We start from the raw sequence: 19,005 nt of genomic DNA on the forward strand, positions 1-19,005 counted from the left end.
TCGAAAAATGGGATGGCGCAGGCAGGTGAGTGAGATGGGAATGTAGATTCGGAGCCCATTGGTACGTGGGAAATTTAATTAATCCGGACAGACGCGTCTTGAGGCAGCGCGTCAAGCCGCGGAATTGCCCCTCAAAAGGCGGAAGGTGCGATCTGTACTTACGTAGGTACCTCCCTATGTAGCCTGCGTCATTTCATTCACTTATGACCAGCCTGCATCGCACTGCTTCAACCCTCAGCACATTGAACTAAGTAGCCCGCCCTCCTCACTCTCATCTGCTGCCAGGCAGTATGTGACGAGCTCGAGATGTACTGTCAGACATGTAGACAACCAATTCGTGCTGATGCCACTATCGGAGGCCTCAACCCGGCGACTTTGGATGTTCTTGTCGGTAAGACTGACGGCGGCCTCTATCCATTGCCATCCCACTTCATGCTACCCTGCATCACAAATCACTGACAATGATGCCTTCCGGGCTCCGCAGGCAAATCTATACAAAATGGTATCTCTCAATCCTCCTTGAAATACCCTCAGGAACGGAAGAGTCTATACGATCGAGCCGTCCAAAATGGCGCGTCTGCTGTCCATAAGAGGACAATCCCTCCTCCTCAACATGACCCCGTCTCGTCTTTTCGCAATGGCGGAGGAAGCTCCAAGCCTGATATGTCGTTCATCGAAATAACTCAGTCTCAGATAGCTTTTCCAGAGGCGGAGCATGCCGATCAGACGAACAAGAGCCCTTACGGTGAAACAGATGACAGTGATCAAAAGGATAGCAATACTGATTCTCTACGCAAAAGTCTTCTTAAGACAGAGGCCTTATTCTCTATCCTGTCTTCACGGTCGGATATTGATCATCCTATATGTAACGAGTGCACCTCCATTCTCATCGCGGGGATGAAGTCGCGTTTGAGTGGAGCAACGCGCGAGAGAGAAGCATATTCATCCTTTTTACGCACTGCTCAACAAAATGCATCCAATTCCCATACGAGTGGGCTGCAATCTCCGGCTGGCTCGCAAAGAATTCTGAATAGTCTTTACGAACAGCTGGAGCGAACCGAAGACGAGATAGAGTCGTTGAAAGCTGACATCAACACCTTGGAAGATGATACACACCAAGCAGATGTCCAGGAGCAGTTCTTCTGGACTTCTCGAAATGGGGTGGATGATCAACTCAATCAGGTCTCTGTTAATCTATCAAGCGCGTCTCAGTCGTTAACTCATGATCAACATCAGTTGGAGCGCCTCCAGCGGACAAACGTTTATAATGATACATTTTGTATTGGCCACGACGGCTCCTTTGGAACTATCAATGGCTTACGTTTGGGTCGTCTGCCAAACCAGAGCGTCGAATGGGCTGAGATCAACGCGGCATGGGGACAAACACTCTTACTAATCACTACAGTCGCAGAGAGACTCAAGTATAATTTCCACGGTTATCGCCTTAAGCCGCAAGGCAGCACTTCACGCATAGAAAAGCTGGAGTATCCACAACAATCTCCAGAAGTCACACGAGTCGTGAACAGCCGTGATCGATCATCGCAATCAGGAGCTCCAAATCCTGAGCCTAAAGTCACCCCGTTAGACTTGTTCAGCAGTGGCGAAATGGCCATTGGGCGTGTTCTCAATCACCGGCGGTTCGATAATGGCATGGTAGCATTCCTCGATTGTCTTTCCCAGTTGGGCGGATATGTTGAACGCTCTTCCACGACAGATATCGCTACAAAGCCTTCCCTCAACAAAACACTAGCCATGCGGAGCACTCCTTCCAAACCAGTTCTCCCGTACAAAATCCAGAACGACAAGATTGGTGGCAACAAGATTGGCGAGGACAAGAATGGCGAGTACTATTCCATCAAACTTGGTATGGGCTTTGGTGACGCAGAGTCGTTTACCCGGGCTTGCAAGTACGTCCTCACCTGCTGCAAATTCCTCCTGGCTTATGTCAGCAATCTGGAGAGCCATCAGAGTCACCGGCACACTTAACCGCGTAAGAATGTGATGAAAGTTCGCGCACTCGGGATGTGTTGATAGACGCCGTTAGAACAGGCCTGATGCATCCTTCCGAAGTCAAGATCGTTCAGCTAATACCCCTGGCAATGGTACGTGATTGATGGGTTCCCAAATGCTTGATTTATAAGCTCTTACAGCGAACGCCACCAGTACCACTGCATGAGCCCCTCCAATAGTGTGCAATCGTCACATCGGAGAGAAACTCTCGTATATCGGGCATTCTTGATACTAAGTATGTTGTCTTGCGCTACCCGTAGCTTTGGTCGATAATATGAGCTGCTTGGTCTCCGAAGAAGTTGCGCCAGCTGCAAAAGTGGCTGCTGATTATATAAGGTGGCCGCTCACTAATCCTACGATTCTACGAAACAATGTCAAGATTGCGCGAGAATGCGACCTGGTCTCGATTTCCAATTGTTACCTGTTCACAAAAGCCTCAAATGTTGCCAGGCTTCTCAATAGCGTAACGTATGGTTACTTCTTCAGTGATTATCCTGTCTGTGCAGAACAGCCTCCTGCCTTCACAGTATTCAACCCTACATCGAAGGGAGCATTGAACCCCTGAATCATTGCTCTAAGCCTTGCCTTGGGGTTCGTGACCTTGACTCCGTTAGACACCGCAGACTCGTGCTCTTATTCCAATGAACCATGTCTCAATCGGCATCTCAATCGCACCTACACTTTGTCACGATCACCGGACCCGGCTCAATGCCACGGGCAGACAGTGATGGCCATCAATCGTTGCGTTCTCTGGTCATGCAATCGTATGCCAGACACAAAAACGACCCCAACTGGAAATTCTCCCCTGCGAGTATTTCCACAGATATCAAGACTCACGTCACTAGATTCAAGACAGCTAAAAGGTCCAAACCTCTCAAGCGGTCAAAACGACGAAAGAAAGCGGATAGTACTAGAAACAATCCGGTCAGACTTCGCCACATCGCTTCAGCTACTTCTGCTCTCTCCGCGCACGATCTTGACACGGTAGATCCGTTTCAGACTCTCTCCATCGATCTCTCTGAATCAGAAACTTTGAGTCTGTTGCAGTATTATCATGTTTCATTTACTGCGAATTCATATGCTTGCAATCCAGAAGGACTGTGGTTTAGTACTGCGCTGATGGACACCGCTATACTACATGCAACACTGGCATTGGTTGCCATTCATTGGCGAGACACAGCCTCCACAGATACATCGAAGCTGTATCTTAAACACCGTGGGGAGGCTATGAATATCATTGTGCGACGCCTCAGTGTTGCCGACCAAGCGGTTAGCGAAGCTACTATTGGAGCTGTAGCGTTGCTCTCAAGTTCTGACAACCATTTCGATTGGTCTCCTGAAGTTCAGTTACAACATTCATTAGGACTCGCCAGATGTATTGCCTTGCGTGGAGGGATGAAGTCCTTGAGCACCAATCGGCAGATCCTGCGTGTGGCGGGTTGGGCTGATTTGCTACATGCCGCTTTGCACAACACTAAGCCACGTCTCGAGCTGCCTTTCGTGAGCGCCATGACTGAACGATCTGCTGAGGGGACGATCAAAGTTACCGACCAAGGCGCAAAGATTCCTTTCCACCCCTCGGATGCTGTAAGAGTACAGCATATGCCTTTTGCAATGGCACAAACAATTCAAGTTCTAAGGGAGTTGACAGGAACGAAGCTCTCATTGCTGAAGGATCGTAACAGGGAAGTCTGCCAAAGCTTCAGCAATTCTCTCTGGAGGCTTGAGTATAGTATTTTGTCGCCACAATCCTCAGGGGTTGGGGTTGACTCCTTACAAGATGCCGATCAATTTCCCGGCGCTTCTTTAACTGACTGTGTCGGTACTGCTGCGTTGATACTCTCCTACTCATCCTTGAGAGACCTAGTGGCTCCCGTTCTGTTCAACAAATTGGGCAGCCGATTAAAGTCACAATTGTCACACATCAACTCACTGGAAGATTTCGAAACTGCGAAATCCGAGAAAAGGTCAAAGACCACTAGACCCCATGCTCTTGGCGAGGACGAGCTATCCATCGTTCTTTGGGTTTTATATCTTGGTTGGAAAAGTTCGGCGCAGAACAGATCGAATCGGGAATGGTTTTCAAGCCGTGTCGCTCGCCTGTGTTGGCAGAACGAAGTACTATCGGAGATGGTACTTCTGGAAAGGCTACGGAGAGTCATACCCTTCCAGCAGTATCTGGATCTGAAAGCATTGTGGAACGGAATCGAACAGAGTTTTATCTCTGAGATATCTGCGGACTCAGTTTACACTGAGGGCGAATACTCGTTTGAGATTTGATACAATTTCTCATAAGGAAGTGCTACGAAGGACAACACAGTGGGCTTGACATAATCTTAGATATCTCTGTCCATATCCGAAGAAGAGGCTGCTACGTAAATGCCACAACCATTGCACAATGAGCTTTTGATTCGTGGACCCAAGGCAGTCTCAGTTGTAGGTTCCGCAAACCTCCAGTAAATGGGCAATCGTTCCTGCATTTGACGTAACGACACGCCTCGAGAGCTCTTTGCAATCAGCCCATTAGGCGGACCCTGGCCATCACAGGCAGCCATGCCGACTGAGGCTCGGCGGCGATGTCGAGTTGTCACCGGCTCAGCGGCTTTTGTGATGTTTGATCACGGCATGGAAATTGGATATGATGAATATAGGCGTCTTTCACAGTCTCAGGTGGAGCATACCTCCTCAGGTCGTTTCGTCTGCCATATCCTGATCTTGAGCGTCGGCTGTGGAGCCAGAATTGCCATCAGCGTTCTGGTTATCCATGTCAGGGGCATTCAGTTGCAACGTTGTCTCCTGCACTGCCGATGGAGGAGATATGTCTGTGGTTGGGACTGGTAGCTCGTTCACCAGTCAGCAGAACGCGACTATGTTCTTCCCATTGCTCGCTTCTACATGTCAGGCTCGACGGAGGACGAAAATTCTATCTTCGAGCACCAGATCACGAGTCGCTTCTCAATGGGCCAATCAAGATCGGAACCGTCATAGGTGAATGATTTTGAGGTGAATTCTGATGATGTGTCAGCAAAGGACGTTGGCTACTTCGCTACGTAGCAGGACATTTCATAACGTACATTATCTGGATCTTGAGGATGAGGACGAACAATCATCTGTCGCTGTGTTGGATGGCTACTCAGTTTAGGTATGGGGAGGTGTCGATAGGCCTATTTAGGTGTACTGGGAGGTTTATGGCGAGTGAAATACTCATCACTGTAGCTTAAGTCGAGCATCCCCACGGCCTCCCTCCAATTTGTTTAAGTTACAATTGTCAAATGCCTTCCTAGGCATTGAGAGCCGTGGGGGCCGACCGGCCCAAGGCGCCGTTTGTGGGGGTACTTTAATGCTTCGCAGCCTGAGATTAGCACAGTGCCTTCCCTCATCATACACCTCCAGGACAAACAGAGGCAACATGTACTACAAAGATCTTGAAATTAGGGAGCGCCAGAATCAAGGCCTATGATTCTATCGGCAACATCGTTCGATTCGCATGATCTGACGATTTAGTTCTTACAACGCTATTTACTTATCCCCACGGGGAAAACAAAATTCGATTGCAATGTCGGGGAGTCCTATAAGCTATGTCCTCTTGACTGGGGCAACGGGATTCATTGGCGCTCACGTCCTCGATGGTCTCCTACACAGAGGCCTGAAGGTCAGGATAGCAGTACGCAGTCTTCACAAAGCCAGGGCATTAAAGAGTGCCAGGCCCGAGCATGCGCATATGCTTGATGTGATCCAGGTTGACGACTACTCTACTGCTACCTCGTTCACAGAAGCAGTCAAGGACGTGGAAGGTATTGTCCATGTAGCTAGCGTAAGTAGATGGCCAATATCTGCAGAAGTTTGACTGTGCATGGCATGGGCATGGAAAGGCTGATTCGGAGTATCCGTGCATAGCCCTTGAGCTACGACATCAAGGATAACGAGGAAGATATGATTCTACCCGCCATCAACGGCACCAAATCCATTCTCCAAGCAGCATTGAGGAGCCCGCTCATTCAGAGAGTGGTCATCACATCCTCGTTTGCAGCTGTAATCGACATCGACAGGAAAGGCCCGCCATACTTTACATATACATCCACAGATTGGAATCCACTGACTTACGATCAAGCGGCCGATAACAACAGCAGCGCGGTCGTAGCATACCGAGGGAGTAAGAAGTTTGCGGAATTGGCAGCGTGGGAATTCATGGAGCAAGAAAAGCCACGATTTGATCTTGTTACCTTATGTCCTCCCATGGTTTTCGGACCATTTGTCCATCCAGTAGAGAGGCTTGAGGACCTGAGTGATTCGATATCGAAGCTATGGGAGATCGTGGACGGGGGTGAGCTCCCTGTCGCTCGGGTTCCTTTCTGGGTCGATGTGAGGGACCTAGCTCATGCACATGTAGAAGCACTGCTGAGATCTCAACTGCGAAGTAAGCGGTATACGATTGCCTCACCAGACCGCTTTTCCTATCAAAAAGCGTCGAGCATTATACTCGATAGCTTTGATTGGGCAAAGAACCGAGTTCTCACGCAAACATTGCATCAAGATATCGACGAGTCTTATGGACTTGACGGCGAAGAAGCGGCAGACGAACTCGGGTTGAGTTATCACTCTTTTCAGCAATCTGTCGTGGATTTGGTTGCACAGGCAGTGCAAATGGAGAGCGACCTGAGGGCGAAATCTACCTCGAGCCAGTCATGGGGCTGCAGAGCACAGAGTCCAAGCAAATGCCTGCCGTCTATAAATGGCCAATCGTAGAATAGCTTGACGCCCGCGTTTGTTCGCTGTGACGTTTAGACTAGAGTCTAAAGTGGCAGGGGCAGGAACACGAACTCGTGGTTTACTGCTCATGGACAAGGACAAAACCTAATGCTTGGGCGTTGGTTATCCAGGTGAACAGAACATGAAGACGTGCCAGCTGTCAGGGTTAAAAGCTTTTAACGTGACAGTCAGCAAGCAGAAGCAAGTGGCAGAATTGAGATAAATCTTCGGGAGATGAAAAGAAAATAGAACAACATAACCTCCGTTTTCTGTGGTGCGAGTACAGCCCGTAAAACAGTGCTCTGCCTGTGTCTTCGGGCTTCAGCAGCCACAAATACGCCGAGCGTTCCTGACTTCGAAATGCAGAGTCAGAAAGACGGCAGGTGGTCTTGTTGAACGACGGGAAGAGACAGACTACTGAGTCGCAACCATCGACAAGGAGGACGAGTCAAAGTTCCTGACTCGCCCGGTGATAGTACATACTCGCAGAGGCAGGAGACCCTCTGCGCATCCGCTGCGGTGAAACCCCGCTTCCTCACCCACTTTCTTCCCCCAACTTGGAGCCGGCATTCCGCCAAGGACCCCGGCCTCCCACATTGACCCCAATGTCTTGCAGTGGTTCCATGTAGGGCCCAATTCCAGAAATGTCAGTGACCCAAAGAATCGTGAAAAGCTGACGGTTAGACAGGGGTTACGAATGCTAGCTCCACGGCCTAAAGGATGGATCGGAACCATGCTCCTGGTGTGCTCATCTCTGCAAGCCGTTTGACTGGTTGATGTACGGCTTCGGGCCTCGATCGGCTGGAAGAAAACGCCTCTCGGTCTCGAAAACCAGCATCGAAAATTTCAAGGCACGCTAACTCAGTCTCGAGAAAACTCTCTCCCTGTCAAAGAACGCGGGGAACAAGCCAAATGATGCTGAATCCATCACCGGGATGCTGCCGACATTCGTGGTCCTTGCCTCGACTTGTTTCTTACTGGCTCATCACCAATGACCAGGTGCAAGGACCAGAAAATTTGAGCTTGAAAACTCTCCGTTCATCGACGGTTCGCAGAAATGGTCGAGTCGACCTGCACGAGACATTCCCTGGGCCTGACGCTGAGAGCTCCTAATTCATCGTAGTCAGTCTTGTCCCACCTATTCCTCACCGACCCACATGGCCTGCGTCGAGTAGCGAGCCCAGGAAAAGCAGGATGTTCGGCACGGACGAAGAGAGCTATTGTTTCTCACCTACCTTTTGTGCACAGCCTTGACCTGAAAGTTCATTAGTGGCCATTATTACCCACGTGTGGCATAGGTCTCGTGGTAGGCGAGACCTGAAATTTCGGAATATGCCATCCAGAACGGCCAGTGGTGCGAGGGATAGTAGATTTATCCCATCCACTGGATCAAACCATTCCGTGCTCTACAATGTTAACCTGGGTGACCTCAACAGTGGCGTATTTCCCGATCCCCACACCTTGGAAAACCATCCGCTCGAGATCGGCACCGTATCCAATCGTTGATCATCGTACCAATCCAGTCATGGTGGACCGGGGTACTCTGGGGTATGGAGAGAATATTTCCCACTTCACCAAGAGGGCCTTGCGGCACCCTCATGTCGCGCATCAACCACACTAGGAACACCTGGACCTAGAGCTCTCACTTCATATCAGTCACCCTGGACCCTTCACTCTAAATTAGAACCCCCCTTGCCCCTCGCTTTCTTACTCCCCAACTTTCTTCACAGTCGTTCGGTTAGTCCATTCATTTTTTCTAACGACTGTCCTAAATTCCATACGTTGAGATATACTGGGCGACTTTCGTGTACCCTATGGCAGCAGCAGTAGAACCCAAGATGCCCGCACAGGCCAAAAGAAAGGCTTCTGTTGCTGGTCTACCGACCAGTGGCAGAACTGTCAAGCGACGAGCTTCCAAGGCATGTTCCTGCTGCCGGTCAAGGAAAGTCCGCTGCGATGTTGTTGAAAGCGGAATGCCCTGCACAAATTGCAGACTTGATGAGGTGGAATGCGTAGTTACGGAGGGGAAGCGTCGACGAAAATCCTATGCAGATGGCGAGACGTTACATCTCTCGCCTTGTGCCTCGATTGAAGAGGATAAAGAGATGGTGCATTTTCCAATATTTGACGATATCGATGGCCTAAGTGATTTGGCATCGGGCTTACAACCTGTCCAGTCCAACCAAAATGGGCATGCACTGGAATACGAATTAACGCATCATAAACCTCATATGCTTTGTAAAGCCACCTTCCACTCCATTATTATGATCCATATTAACGTCTAGTCCACAGATCAAACTCAGGGCCATCGCCTCAGCCAAGAAGAATGTACTCGCCGGATGTCTGTGATCTCCGCTCAACCCCTTCCATCTCCGGTTCAAACGACTTTGGGAAAGCAGTATTTCCCAATGCCTCCGAGCAAACCAGAAATCGTCCTTCCTCAATATATCCAACCCATACCACTAAGAATAATGAGGGAAGACTTGGACTATTTGAAAACCAAGGGCGCCTTTTTGATACCTGAAGCCGCATTTCGAAACGAGCTACTACGATGTTATGTTCAATATGTCCACCCTTATCTACCTATCATCGATCTTGGAGACTTTTTGTCCGCCATCGAGAAGGATGAGCCCAGCGACAGCATCAGCCTCTTGCTCTTCCAAGCCGTCATGTTTGCGGGAACAGCGTATATCGATATGCGATATCTGGTGGCTCAGGGATACGTAACCAGGAAGGCAGCCCGGAAAGCATTCTTTCAGAAAGTCAAACTGTTATATGACTTCGATTATGAGATCGATCGCGTCACAGTCGTTCAGGGCGTTTTGCTTATGACCTACTGGTACGAAAATCCAGATGACCCGAAGGATGTCTGGCATTGGCTCGGTGTTGCAATCTCGGTTGCACGTACCATTGGTCTCAACTGTGACACGTCTGATGCACCGTTGATGAACCACAAACAACGATGCCTTTGGAAGCGAATTTGGTGGTCATGCTTCATGCGAGATCGTTTGATTGCAATCGGCATGCGCAGACCTATGCGGATCAATGATGGAGACTTTGATGTCTCAACGCTCGAAATCTCTGACTTTGAGACCGACGCACTCCCACAGGAAGTCATTCGAATGCTGGGCGGATGTCCCTCAGTAAGGGATACATCCAAACGAGTCACCCTGGCAAAGATGTGCATAAGCCTTACTAAACTCTGCATCTGCATTACCCAGGTTCTAGCTGTTCAGTATTCCACGCTTGGGCACAAAATCGGGGCTACCCAGGAAACAACCATGAGACTCGTGCCAAAGAAATGTGCTGCAGAACCCAGTGAGGTGATCCGCTGTGATGCGCAGCTTGGTCAGTGGCATGAAGATCTCCCTGCTAATCTTCATTACTTTGGTCCCGATTTCCGAGTACAAAAACCTAGCAATGATGGCGAGGTGATCAATCTACATCGAGCCTTACTCTCTGGAGTCTATCTTACCGCGATCAGCGCCCTGCACCGGCCCCAGATTCTCCCATCGACTCCCAACGTGGTGATCGCCCCCGAGCTCCGAGAAATGTCTAGGCGAAAGGTTCGCGAAGCGGCAAACAACATTACCGAAATGTACAAGGAATTGCATGCGCATGATTTGATAAGATACCTACCGAATACTGGCGTGACATGCTTACTGCCTGCCATCATCATTCATCTTTTGGACATCAAGTCCACAGATTCCGAAACCCGCCAGTCAAGCATTCGAAAGTTTCAATTTTGTATGCAGGCATTGCAACGACTTCGGGAGATGTACGCCTCCGCAGATTTTGCGTTCTCGTTCTTGGATGCTGCTGTCCGCAAGACCAACGCAGAAGCATCGACAGATATGTCTATGACCGGTGCTGCCATTGTGAGACCTCAATTGACGACCGAACCGCCGAAGATGGCGAAGAAGAAGATCTCACGGAAACCACTTCTGTTGACTCCTCCACCGGAGGCAATGCAGACAGCCAATTTGTTGCTCCTGAACTCGACTCTGGCACCCGGAGAGAAGAATCTCCTCGCGGAATACACGCCACCAGGGTCCAATGCGAGCATGAACTCGTACACCACGGCAGGTGCTGCAGTCGCACTCCTTGATGTAGGAGACGCATTAGAAGATGGCGATTCGAATCAGTTTGATGATCTGTGCCAAACCAACTTCGAAGATCTTATCAACGTCGAGGGTGGTCCGGAATTATTCCCGACCAACGATGATGGATTTGATATGCATATTCAATGGTTGGAAGACTTCAATGCCGATGGATTTGGTATGGACAACAAGGAGTTCTCGCTCGACGGGACTGGCAACGAAGAGGATTTGTCATCGATGGGCCCAGGCTATGTCGACCAAGCGCTCAACATCACAGGAGACCATGGTCTTGATCTCGAGGTTCATGGAGGAATGTGAACACTCAGGGGGTATTTTTCGCCTGGCCCGCTTTGTTAATAGAAGATAAGCATTGGAATAAGAGTAATCTTTATAACGATCAAGAATCAACAGATTTCAATCATCTAGATCATATAAGAGTGTTAATGCCGCTTCGTATTTGGCCCGCCGATCTTGCTGTCACGCCGTCCGTTCCTGTGGTGGCGCGGCTGAAACCCGCGGGCTAATTCGAGAAGATAATCGTGGCTTGCAGGTCAGCCGCAACGACAAATACTTAAGTTCATCGTCAAGCATTTTCTTTCTTTCTTGATATTTCTCTCTTGAACTTGCGTTGTGTTCGGCAGCTCGATCGCAGTGCCTCCCATGGTATGGACTGATTCTTATCCGAATCACTTATCGATCTAAGGCCGAGGCATGTGTACGACGACATCCTTCGGCCCCCAACTAATGCCACTTCCCCGCCTATCGAACCTGATCGGCGTCCTCTAACTAAAGTTAGTTATGATTAAAGTCGAGCCTTCAGAGGTCTAGTAACTTATTCACAAGCTTCAATGTTACCCTATGACATCCGGAGTTCCTACTCATGCTTGGTGGCAAAGCGCGATAACGATTACAGTCCTGGGTCTGGCTCTCTGTCACGTAATGCTTCCTGCATCCGAGTCATTCGATCAAGGATATTGGTCAATCCACCTGGAAACTTCTCAGCGTCGCAGTCGTGCCACCAACTAGCATGCAGCCACCCGTATCGTAGTACGGATCCCTCCGAGCTTGTTGGAGCTTAGTTTTCCAGAAGCAATGCCATCCAGTGCTTATGTGCGACGAGGCGAGGGCCGACCACATTGATCTCTCTGTTTGCTACGTGCTGCAAAGGTTTTTCAGGCTGTACAGGGCCACGGTCGATGGTTTGCTGCATCCGAGCTATTGATAGTGCCATCATATGGTAGGTACAACTCGGAGAAACTCCCCTGGAATTGTTCGCGTGCTTGCTTCCTTCCAGGCGTTCTCGATGTTATTTAATTAACCAGCTCCCTGGCCAGTTTGGATGCAGTTGTGCCTGGGTGGATTGGCTCGTTACTCCTCACTGACATGGGTGCAATCCTGCATCGAAGTGAGCTATCCAAAGGCAACCATCTTATCAAGATCGCGTGCTGCCTCTGGAACCGCACTTAACCGTCGTCAGCAGGCTCTTGGTAGGCCCTACCTGCCATATATGGACTGGCTCGCACTCTATCGATGACTGCTGCTAAGCTACGACCGGAAAGTTGTTGTGTGAAGCTTCTCCAAGAACTCCAACGGTTCTCCACTGAGTGTCTTTTGTGCCTGGCATCATTGCCCGGATGCTACCTCTCCCATGGTACAACGTCATCGATTAACATGGATTGCTGCACAAACAGCTTCATCGACAAATGATAAGCCTTGCTAAGCTACCCAGACGTGTCCAAGTCAACGATTGCCCTGTCTGTAACCCCTACCTCGATACTCAGAAGCTTTATCATGATTGCTTTTAGCTTGTGCCTAGCGCGTGGCGGCGAGCTCTACTAATTATCCTTTGACATGCGCAGAATGGAAGGTGCGATCATGCCTGTATTCTGCTAGGCGAGAAGGCAGCTGTGGGAGGTAAGGTGATACAAAATCCCTCGCGTCCTCGGTTTGAACGATGTGTCGACCTTTCTTTTCGCGAGTATCCGCCTGTCTTGAAATCTCAGTTTCATTACTCAGAAGCAGGTTACACAAGAGTCTCAATCTCTACCCAGGACTTCATAAAGTCTTCAGGTAGCTATCTCTGACCAGCGCTTTATTGCGACGCACTACAATTCGAAATGCAGCTTTTGAGCCTCCTCACCGTGGTGGGCGCATTCGCCGCTGGAAGCGCCGCCGTTAAAGGACCTCATGCTCAAAGTAAGCGAGGCGGTCCAAAGGTGCAAGTCCTGCCTCGCCAGCTACCAGCAGAGGCTACTGGTGTACAGACTATCATCAGTCCGATCGGCGCCAACATTACCTACAAGGAGCCTGGCAAAGAGGGTGTGTGCGAAACGACTCCAGGTGTCAACTCGTACGCTGGTTTCATCAACCTTGGCGAAGATGTTCACAGCTTCTTCTGGTTCTTTGAGTCAAGGAGTGACCCAGCGAATGACCCGATCACTTTATGGCTCAATGGAGGTCCCGGAAGTGATTCCTTGATCGGTCTCTTTGAGGGTGAGTTTTCACGAATCCCATCCTGCAGTTGACCTTGGTTAACGGGTATTGCATGTAGAACTCGGTCCTTGCAACGTTACGGAAGACCTCATCTCTGAACTGAATCCCTACTCATGGACGAATGCCTCCAACATGATTTTCCTAAGTCAGCCTATCGGCGTTGGTTTCAGCTATGGCTCAAAGGCAAGAGAACTTGTTTCCACCTTGACTACATGTACTAACCTCGAGAAGGCACCAGGATCCCTGGACGAGTTTTTCGGTTGGTATGTGAATGCCTCATCCGCCAATGTGACTGGTCGCTATCCCATTATCAACGCGACCGCTATAGGTGAGTGAAATACTTACGCGAGATGCAAATTGGAAAAATTATGTTGTCTAACCTGCGTAGATACCACCGACCTCGCTGCTATTGCTGCATGGGAGGTTATTCAAGGATTCTACTCTGCACTTCCACAGCTCGATTCCAAGGTTCAATCTACACAATTCAACTTGTGGACAGAAAGGTAGACTCGTCACTTGTAAGATTATCAGAAAACATATACTAAGCTCCAGTACAGTTACGGTGGCCATTATGGCCCAGCTTTCTTCAACTACTTTTATCAGCAAAATGAGCTCATCAAGAACGGTACAACAACTGGCAAGGCGCTCGACTTTGTTAACTTGGGTATCATAAACGGTATCATTGATGAATACATCCAAGCTCCATACTATCCACTATTCGCCAACAACAACACCTATGGCATTAAGGGAGTTAACGACACAGTTTTCAACTACATGAACTTTGCCGCCCATATGCCCAACGGTTGTCTCGATCAGGTCAGCTACTGCTACTATGCCGACCAAAGTACACTGGGTGGACAATCAGTCTGCACAGAGGCTGCAAACATGTGCCGAGACAACGTGGAAAGCCCTTACTACTACGCCGCTGGTGAACGTGGTGTCTATGATATCCGCCATCCTTTCGACGATCCAACCCCTCCATCGTATTTCGTTGACTACCTCAACTTGGATGCCACACGAGAGGCACTCGGCGTCGACACGAACTACACATTGTCCAACAACGACATTTACTACGCATTCCAACAAACCGGCGACTTCGTCTACTTCAACTTCATCGAAGACCTCGAGCAACTCCTCAACTCCTCCTCCGTGCGAGTCACCCTCGTCTACGGCGACGCCGACTACATCTGCAACTGGTTCGGCGGCGAGGCAGTCTCACTCGGCGCTCAATGGACCCACAGCGCTGAGTTCAACGCCGCAGGCTACACGCCATTCACCGTCGACGGCGTCCAATACGGCGAGACCCGCGAGTACGGCAATTTCTCCTTCACGCGCATCTACGAAGCCGGCCATGAGGTCCCCTACTACCAGCCTATCGCCTCGCTGGAATTTTTCCGCCGCTCCATCACCGGCTTGGACATCGCCACGGGCAAGAGCCCCATCAATGCTACTTATGGCACTACCGGCGACGCTGAAACGACTCACACCGAATCGTTCGTGCCGCTGCCTGCCACCAGTTCAAGTGCTTCGGCCGCTAGTACGAGCACGGGCTCTAGCCATGCTCCCTTAAGGTTCATGGCCCGTGATTCCTACTAGACGAGCATAGTGCGTCTTAGTGAGGTGGTAATGTAGTAATGAATGATTATGTCAAGAAATAGTGCTATGGATAGTCGAAATTGAAGTGTCTTTTTGCGTGATTGCAATGAAAGACAAGAATAATAACCAACCAGCTGATATATCTCAACGATAACTCTTCATTGGACTTCCCCAGACAAACTATCGCTCTGCAATTGTGTCATTTCCGCGTAGCCAACTAATTTCCCTAGCCTTACCATTTACCATTGTAGATCCTTGTTCTTGTCTCCATTGCACGCGATTAGCACTTCACAAATACTAGACGTGCCATTTTCGCCATTGATAGTGCCAGCCGCGCCGTTCTCGGCATACGTCTGGTTAGACGGCCTCGCAGGCCAGATCTCATGTCCAGCCAGTTTCTCTTTCTGCACATGATCCGCCAGTACCGGGAGTAGCATTTTCTGGAATGCAAAGACACCCTCTTCGTGAAACGGATGTAGAGGTCCACGTCCGAAGATGCCTCGATTCAGGTTCTTCTGCACGTTCTCGCAAAGAGCGAAATCCTCGTCAACGACTTTTCGGTAGAACTTGGTCATCCGCTCGTGGGCTTCTGGGGTTGCGTTGGGCGTGTTGAGTTTGTAGACGTCGTACTCTTGTCTCGTGGTGGTCGGGGATGTCGGGATGCTTCGCATCATGTGCATGAAGCCGGTGCCTGGGTTAGGAGAGAAATGACTTACGGGGAATACATGTGTGGCTGATCTTCCGGCGAAGCGTGTGCTGTCGAAGGCTGAAGACTCAAGAACCGATGCCTTGGGCTCGCTGAAGTGGCTAATGTAGTTGTGCGAAGGAGCTGGATTGACATAGTAGGTGTCGAGAGCTGTTGTTCGTGCAACGTCGGGATGGGCAGTCAGACAGTGGTAGCACTAGCCGACATCGGTCAGTTTGCTCTCTTCGCTTGGAAAAGGGGGGTAAACTGTTATCCTACTTCATTGTAGTTGTCCTGCATAAGTTTCCAATTGAAGGCGCCTTCTTTCGTCCAGGTGAAGTCGTATTCAACAGCATCCCAGTCGACTCCTGAATCCTTCAGCACATCTTGTTGGTCCAGCGAACCATACTGTTGTTCCCAAGATATTTCTGGAACAACACCTGCATCCAAATTGACGTAAACAAACCCATTGCGGTCGACGTGGACATGGATTGGAAATAGTCGGATGCTTGAGGGACTGAACGATGGAACGGATTCAGGGGTGAAGCGTGGAGCCTTGGTGAGCATTCCATTGAGATCGTAAGACCAGCCGTGATACTTGCACGAGAATATTCTCGCCGTCCCGCTGGTCTCTTGAACGATTGGGAAGGCACGATGCCTGTTCTTTTCTCAGAAGCGACTCTTTTTATTCTCTCCTTTGGGAAAGAAAGGGCAGTCACAGCCAGTAGTTGTGAAGGAGAAGGCGCCTACCTGCAGATATTATGGAAGCTGACTATCTTTTCAGCTTTATTTTTGACCACCACGAAATTAAAGCCTCCCATTTCATACTGAACATAATCTCCTGCATTTCGATAGCGAGCCTTGTGCGAGACTAGGAACCAGCGCTTCGAGAATATGGCTCGTCTTTCGAGCTGATAAATCTGCGAGGAGCAGTAGAATTCATCAGGTAGGGATGAATGCAAGTCAGTTGATAATAACTTATGAGACAGGCCTTCTAGGTGTTTTGCATGAACTCCATTGGAGAGCGATGTTGCATTGACCACTGTGACAGACATGGTTGTTTGAAATTCCGGGTCTGCCAAGATACCAATGTCTTAATGTATAGGTGTTCAGCTTTATCAGCTCTCCAAGGTTGACGTGACAAGTCTTATAGGATATCTTGTCAACAGCCTATCATCCTGATATATATCCTGCATAAGCGATACGAGGAGACTCGGGTTGGTCCTTCGACGCCTAGGACTTCCGAAATAGGAACCCTTATCCACATCCTTCAATTTCAGCCGAACGGACCAGGGGGTGGCATACTAAGACTTGTTCTCTTTCAGTTCGACGTCACCCTTTCGAGTGCAAGGCTACGTTATGGGCGATGACATGAGTCTTACTCAAGCCAACACTGATCAACACAGTTCAGTCAGACTTTATAAAGACGGTGAGAGTTCTATGATTCAAGCTTGGGATCTAGAACACCTGAGGCGAAGCTGTCAAGAAAAGAAACTTCAATCAAGCACGGGTCACTTACGCTTTCGACCGCCAAGATCAAACTCCCTTGAACTCTACCTCACCCCTCATGACCAACACTCGCTCTCATTTTGAACCTGAATGTTTGGTGTGAAACCACTGACCAAAAACAAACAACTTCATCACGAACCTGTAACCTGACGCCAGGATGAGCCTTCGAATGTCGTCGCTTGACCCGAATGAGCCGCGGGCTGGAAAGGGTAAATGCTGCGCTACAAGGCGATGGTTGTAACATGTGCTAATAGGATCCTAAATAGATTGTCGCACTTGCAACCGACGCAGGATAAAATGTGATAGAAGTCTCCCAACCTGCAGAAAATGTGCTCTGAAAGGTTTACAATGCCCGGGCTACGGCCTTAGAATACAATGGGGTCAAGGGGTGGCTAGTCGGGGAAAGTTGACTGGCAAGACATTACCCGTACTCGAATATCACTCGGGTGGTTCTGGAGACTACAACGATAGTCCTAGAAGCTCTACTCCTCCGGAATCACTAGGCTCGCGTGATGATACTCACGAATCCTCTGCGGAGCCAGTACCGGTCCCTCCTGGGTTACGAAATGCATTCGAAGCAGCCACCAATGGTCAGTCGCCATCATCAACAGTGAGTTCCAACTATGAAGGCGACCTGACTCCAGAGCAAATCCCGCCTTATGTGCAAGACCCCATTATCCAGCAACTGCTTCATCACTACGATAAAGAGGTCGCAGCAGTTATGCCTTGGGTTGATGGCCCCCAAAATTTGTGGCGGACAGTTCTGATTCCGTTGGGAATGGAGTCACCTTCATTATTACTGGCCATTCTCGCATTGGCCGCCGAACATTATACCTCAAAGATGGGGTCGACATGGGCTAAACAGCATGGGATTAGTTCCAGTCATTATCGAGATAGGAGTCTCCGTCTTCTCGCTCAAAACTTGAGATGTGAGATGACCGAAGGCGCATCTACTCCACACCAAGGACCTCCTAGTGCCATGCTGGCCACCATCTTGATACTCTGCAACCTTGAAATGATACGCTCGGATTCTTCCGTATGGAGTGTGCATTGGAAAGCGGCGAGGACCATTACTCGACGATGGACAGCTCCACATCACTCTCCCTCACTACTTGACCCCACCTGCCACCTGCTGATCCGGGAAGCATTTACCTACGACGTTTTCGCTTCGACAACCACGTTTGATGGCGAGGATCTGATCCCTCCGTCCGTGCTGAATGACCACGATGAATGCGCTTTTACCGAGTGGATGCGAGCTATTCAAGACGTCACAATCGCCGAGAGATACCTTGATATGAACCGGACCGGGAATGGCCCTGCTCAACCACCCATTGAAATGGCTACTCTTCAAAGCAAATTTGAGTATGCAAGACGGCGCTCGCATGAGCTTGAGACAGCCATAAACTTTGGGTCGCCGGAGTTACACCATGATTTTAAGATTTTAATCGACATCTTCCACTTCGCGGGACTAATTTACAGCATCCGAGCACTACTGGATCCTGCCAACGTGAGTGGCTCTTTACAACAACTGGTCCAAAACACTATCCAGTGCATTAATCTGATCGAAGTGCGTTCCGCCTTTCAGCATGACTTTGTCTGGCCGCTATTCATTATCGGAACCGAGAGCAGAGCCAGCATTGAATTGCAGGACTTTGTAGAATCAAGGCTCTTGGAAGCCATGACTTCTACAGGTTTTTCCAACTGCTACCCAGCGTTGCAATTTTTACAACGATTCTGGAGCACTCAACCCTCGACTACCGTCGATTGGTTGCAATTCGCCCGGCGGGAAGCCGCTCGGGGGTTAACCTTTCTGGTCATATGAGAATGAACCAGATCTCTGTAAAACGCTACCATATAATACTC

At 49.5% G+C, this 19,005-nt stretch overlaps 7 protein-coding genes across 7 annotated transcripts; 6 read left to right on the plus strand and 1 right to left on the minus strand.

Annotated features, from left to right (window-relative positions):
* Positions 1-306: 306 nt before the first annotated feature.
* LTR84_012765 (uncharacterized protein) lies at positions 307-1,986 on the plus strand (the record flags this gene model as incomplete). Its single annotated transcript, XM_064856282.1, has 2 exons — positions 307-391; positions 485-1,986. The coding sequence occupies 2 exons, from the start codon at positions 307-309 to the stop codon at positions 1,984-1,986; spliced, it is 1,587 nt and encodes a 528-aa protein (XP_064708182.1).
* A 672-nt stretch (positions 1,987-2,658) lies between these two features.
* Positions 2,659-4,290, plus strand: LTR84_012766 (uncharacterized protein; the record flags this gene model as incomplete). Its single annotated transcript, XM_064856283.1, has 1 exon — positions 2,659-4,290. One exon carries the CDS (start codon positions 2,659-2,661, stop codon positions 4,288-4,290), a length of 1,632 nt encoding a protein of 543 aa, XP_064708183.1.
* Positions 4,291-5,566: 1,276 nt separating this feature from the next.
* On the plus strand, positions 5,567-6,756 carry LTR84_012767 (uncharacterized protein; the record flags this gene model as incomplete). The annotated part of the gene is made up of 2 exons (XM_064856284.1): positions 5,567-5,824; positions 5,908-6,756. 2 exons carry the CDS (start codon positions 5,567-5,569, stop codon positions 6,754-6,756), a joined length of 1,107 nt encoding a protein of 368 aa, XP_064708184.1.
* A 2,411-nt stretch (positions 6,757-9,167) lies between these two features.
* Positions 9,168-11,177, plus strand: LTR84_012768 (uncharacterized protein; the record flags this gene model as incomplete). Its single annotated transcript, XM_064856285.1, has 1 exon — positions 9,168-11,177. The coding sequence occupies one exon, from the start codon at positions 9,168-9,170 to the stop codon at positions 11,175-11,177; it is 2,010 nt and encodes a 669-aa protein (XP_064708185.1).
* A 1,799-nt stretch (positions 11,178-12,976) lies between these two features.
* On the plus strand, positions 12,977-14,948 carry LTR84_012769 (uncharacterized protein; the record flags this gene model as incomplete). The annotated part of the gene is made up of 4 exons (XM_064856286.1): positions 12,977-13,352; positions 13,411-13,680; positions 13,741-13,855; positions 13,910-14,948. 4 exons carry the CDS (start codon positions 12,977-12,979, stop codon positions 14,946-14,948), a joined length of 1,800 nt encoding a protein of 599 aa, XP_064708186.1.
* Positions 14,949-15,187: 239 nt separating this feature from the next.
* Positions 15,188-16,200, minus strand: LTR84_012770 (uncharacterized protein; the record flags this gene model as incomplete). The annotated part of the gene is made up of 2 exons (XM_064856287.1): positions 15,188-15,850; positions 15,913-16,200. The coding sequence occupies 2 exons, from the start codon at positions 16,198-16,200 to the stop codon at positions 15,188-15,190; spliced, it is 951 nt and encodes a 316-aa protein (XP_064708187.1).
* Positions 16,201-17,469: 1,269 nt separating this feature from the next.
* Positions 17,470-18,964, plus strand: LTR84_012771 (uncharacterized protein; the record flags this gene model as incomplete). The annotated part of the gene is made up of 2 exons (XM_064856288.1): positions 17,470-17,483; positions 17,539-18,964. 2 exons carry the CDS (start codon positions 17,470-17,472, stop codon positions 18,962-18,964), a joined length of 1,440 nt encoding a protein of 479 aa, XP_064708188.1.
* Between the last annotated feature and the right edge of the window lie 41 nt (positions 18,965-19,005).

The sequence above is a fragment of the Exophiala bonariae genome (genome assembly GCF_035927105.1).
Source record: "Exophiala bonariae strain CCFEE 5792 chromosome Unknown scaffold_8, whole genome shotgun sequence".
NCBI classification, from domain to species: Eukaryota; Fungi; Ascomycota; class Eurotiomycetes; order Chaetothyriales; family Herpotrichiellaceae; genus Exophiala; species Exophiala bonariae.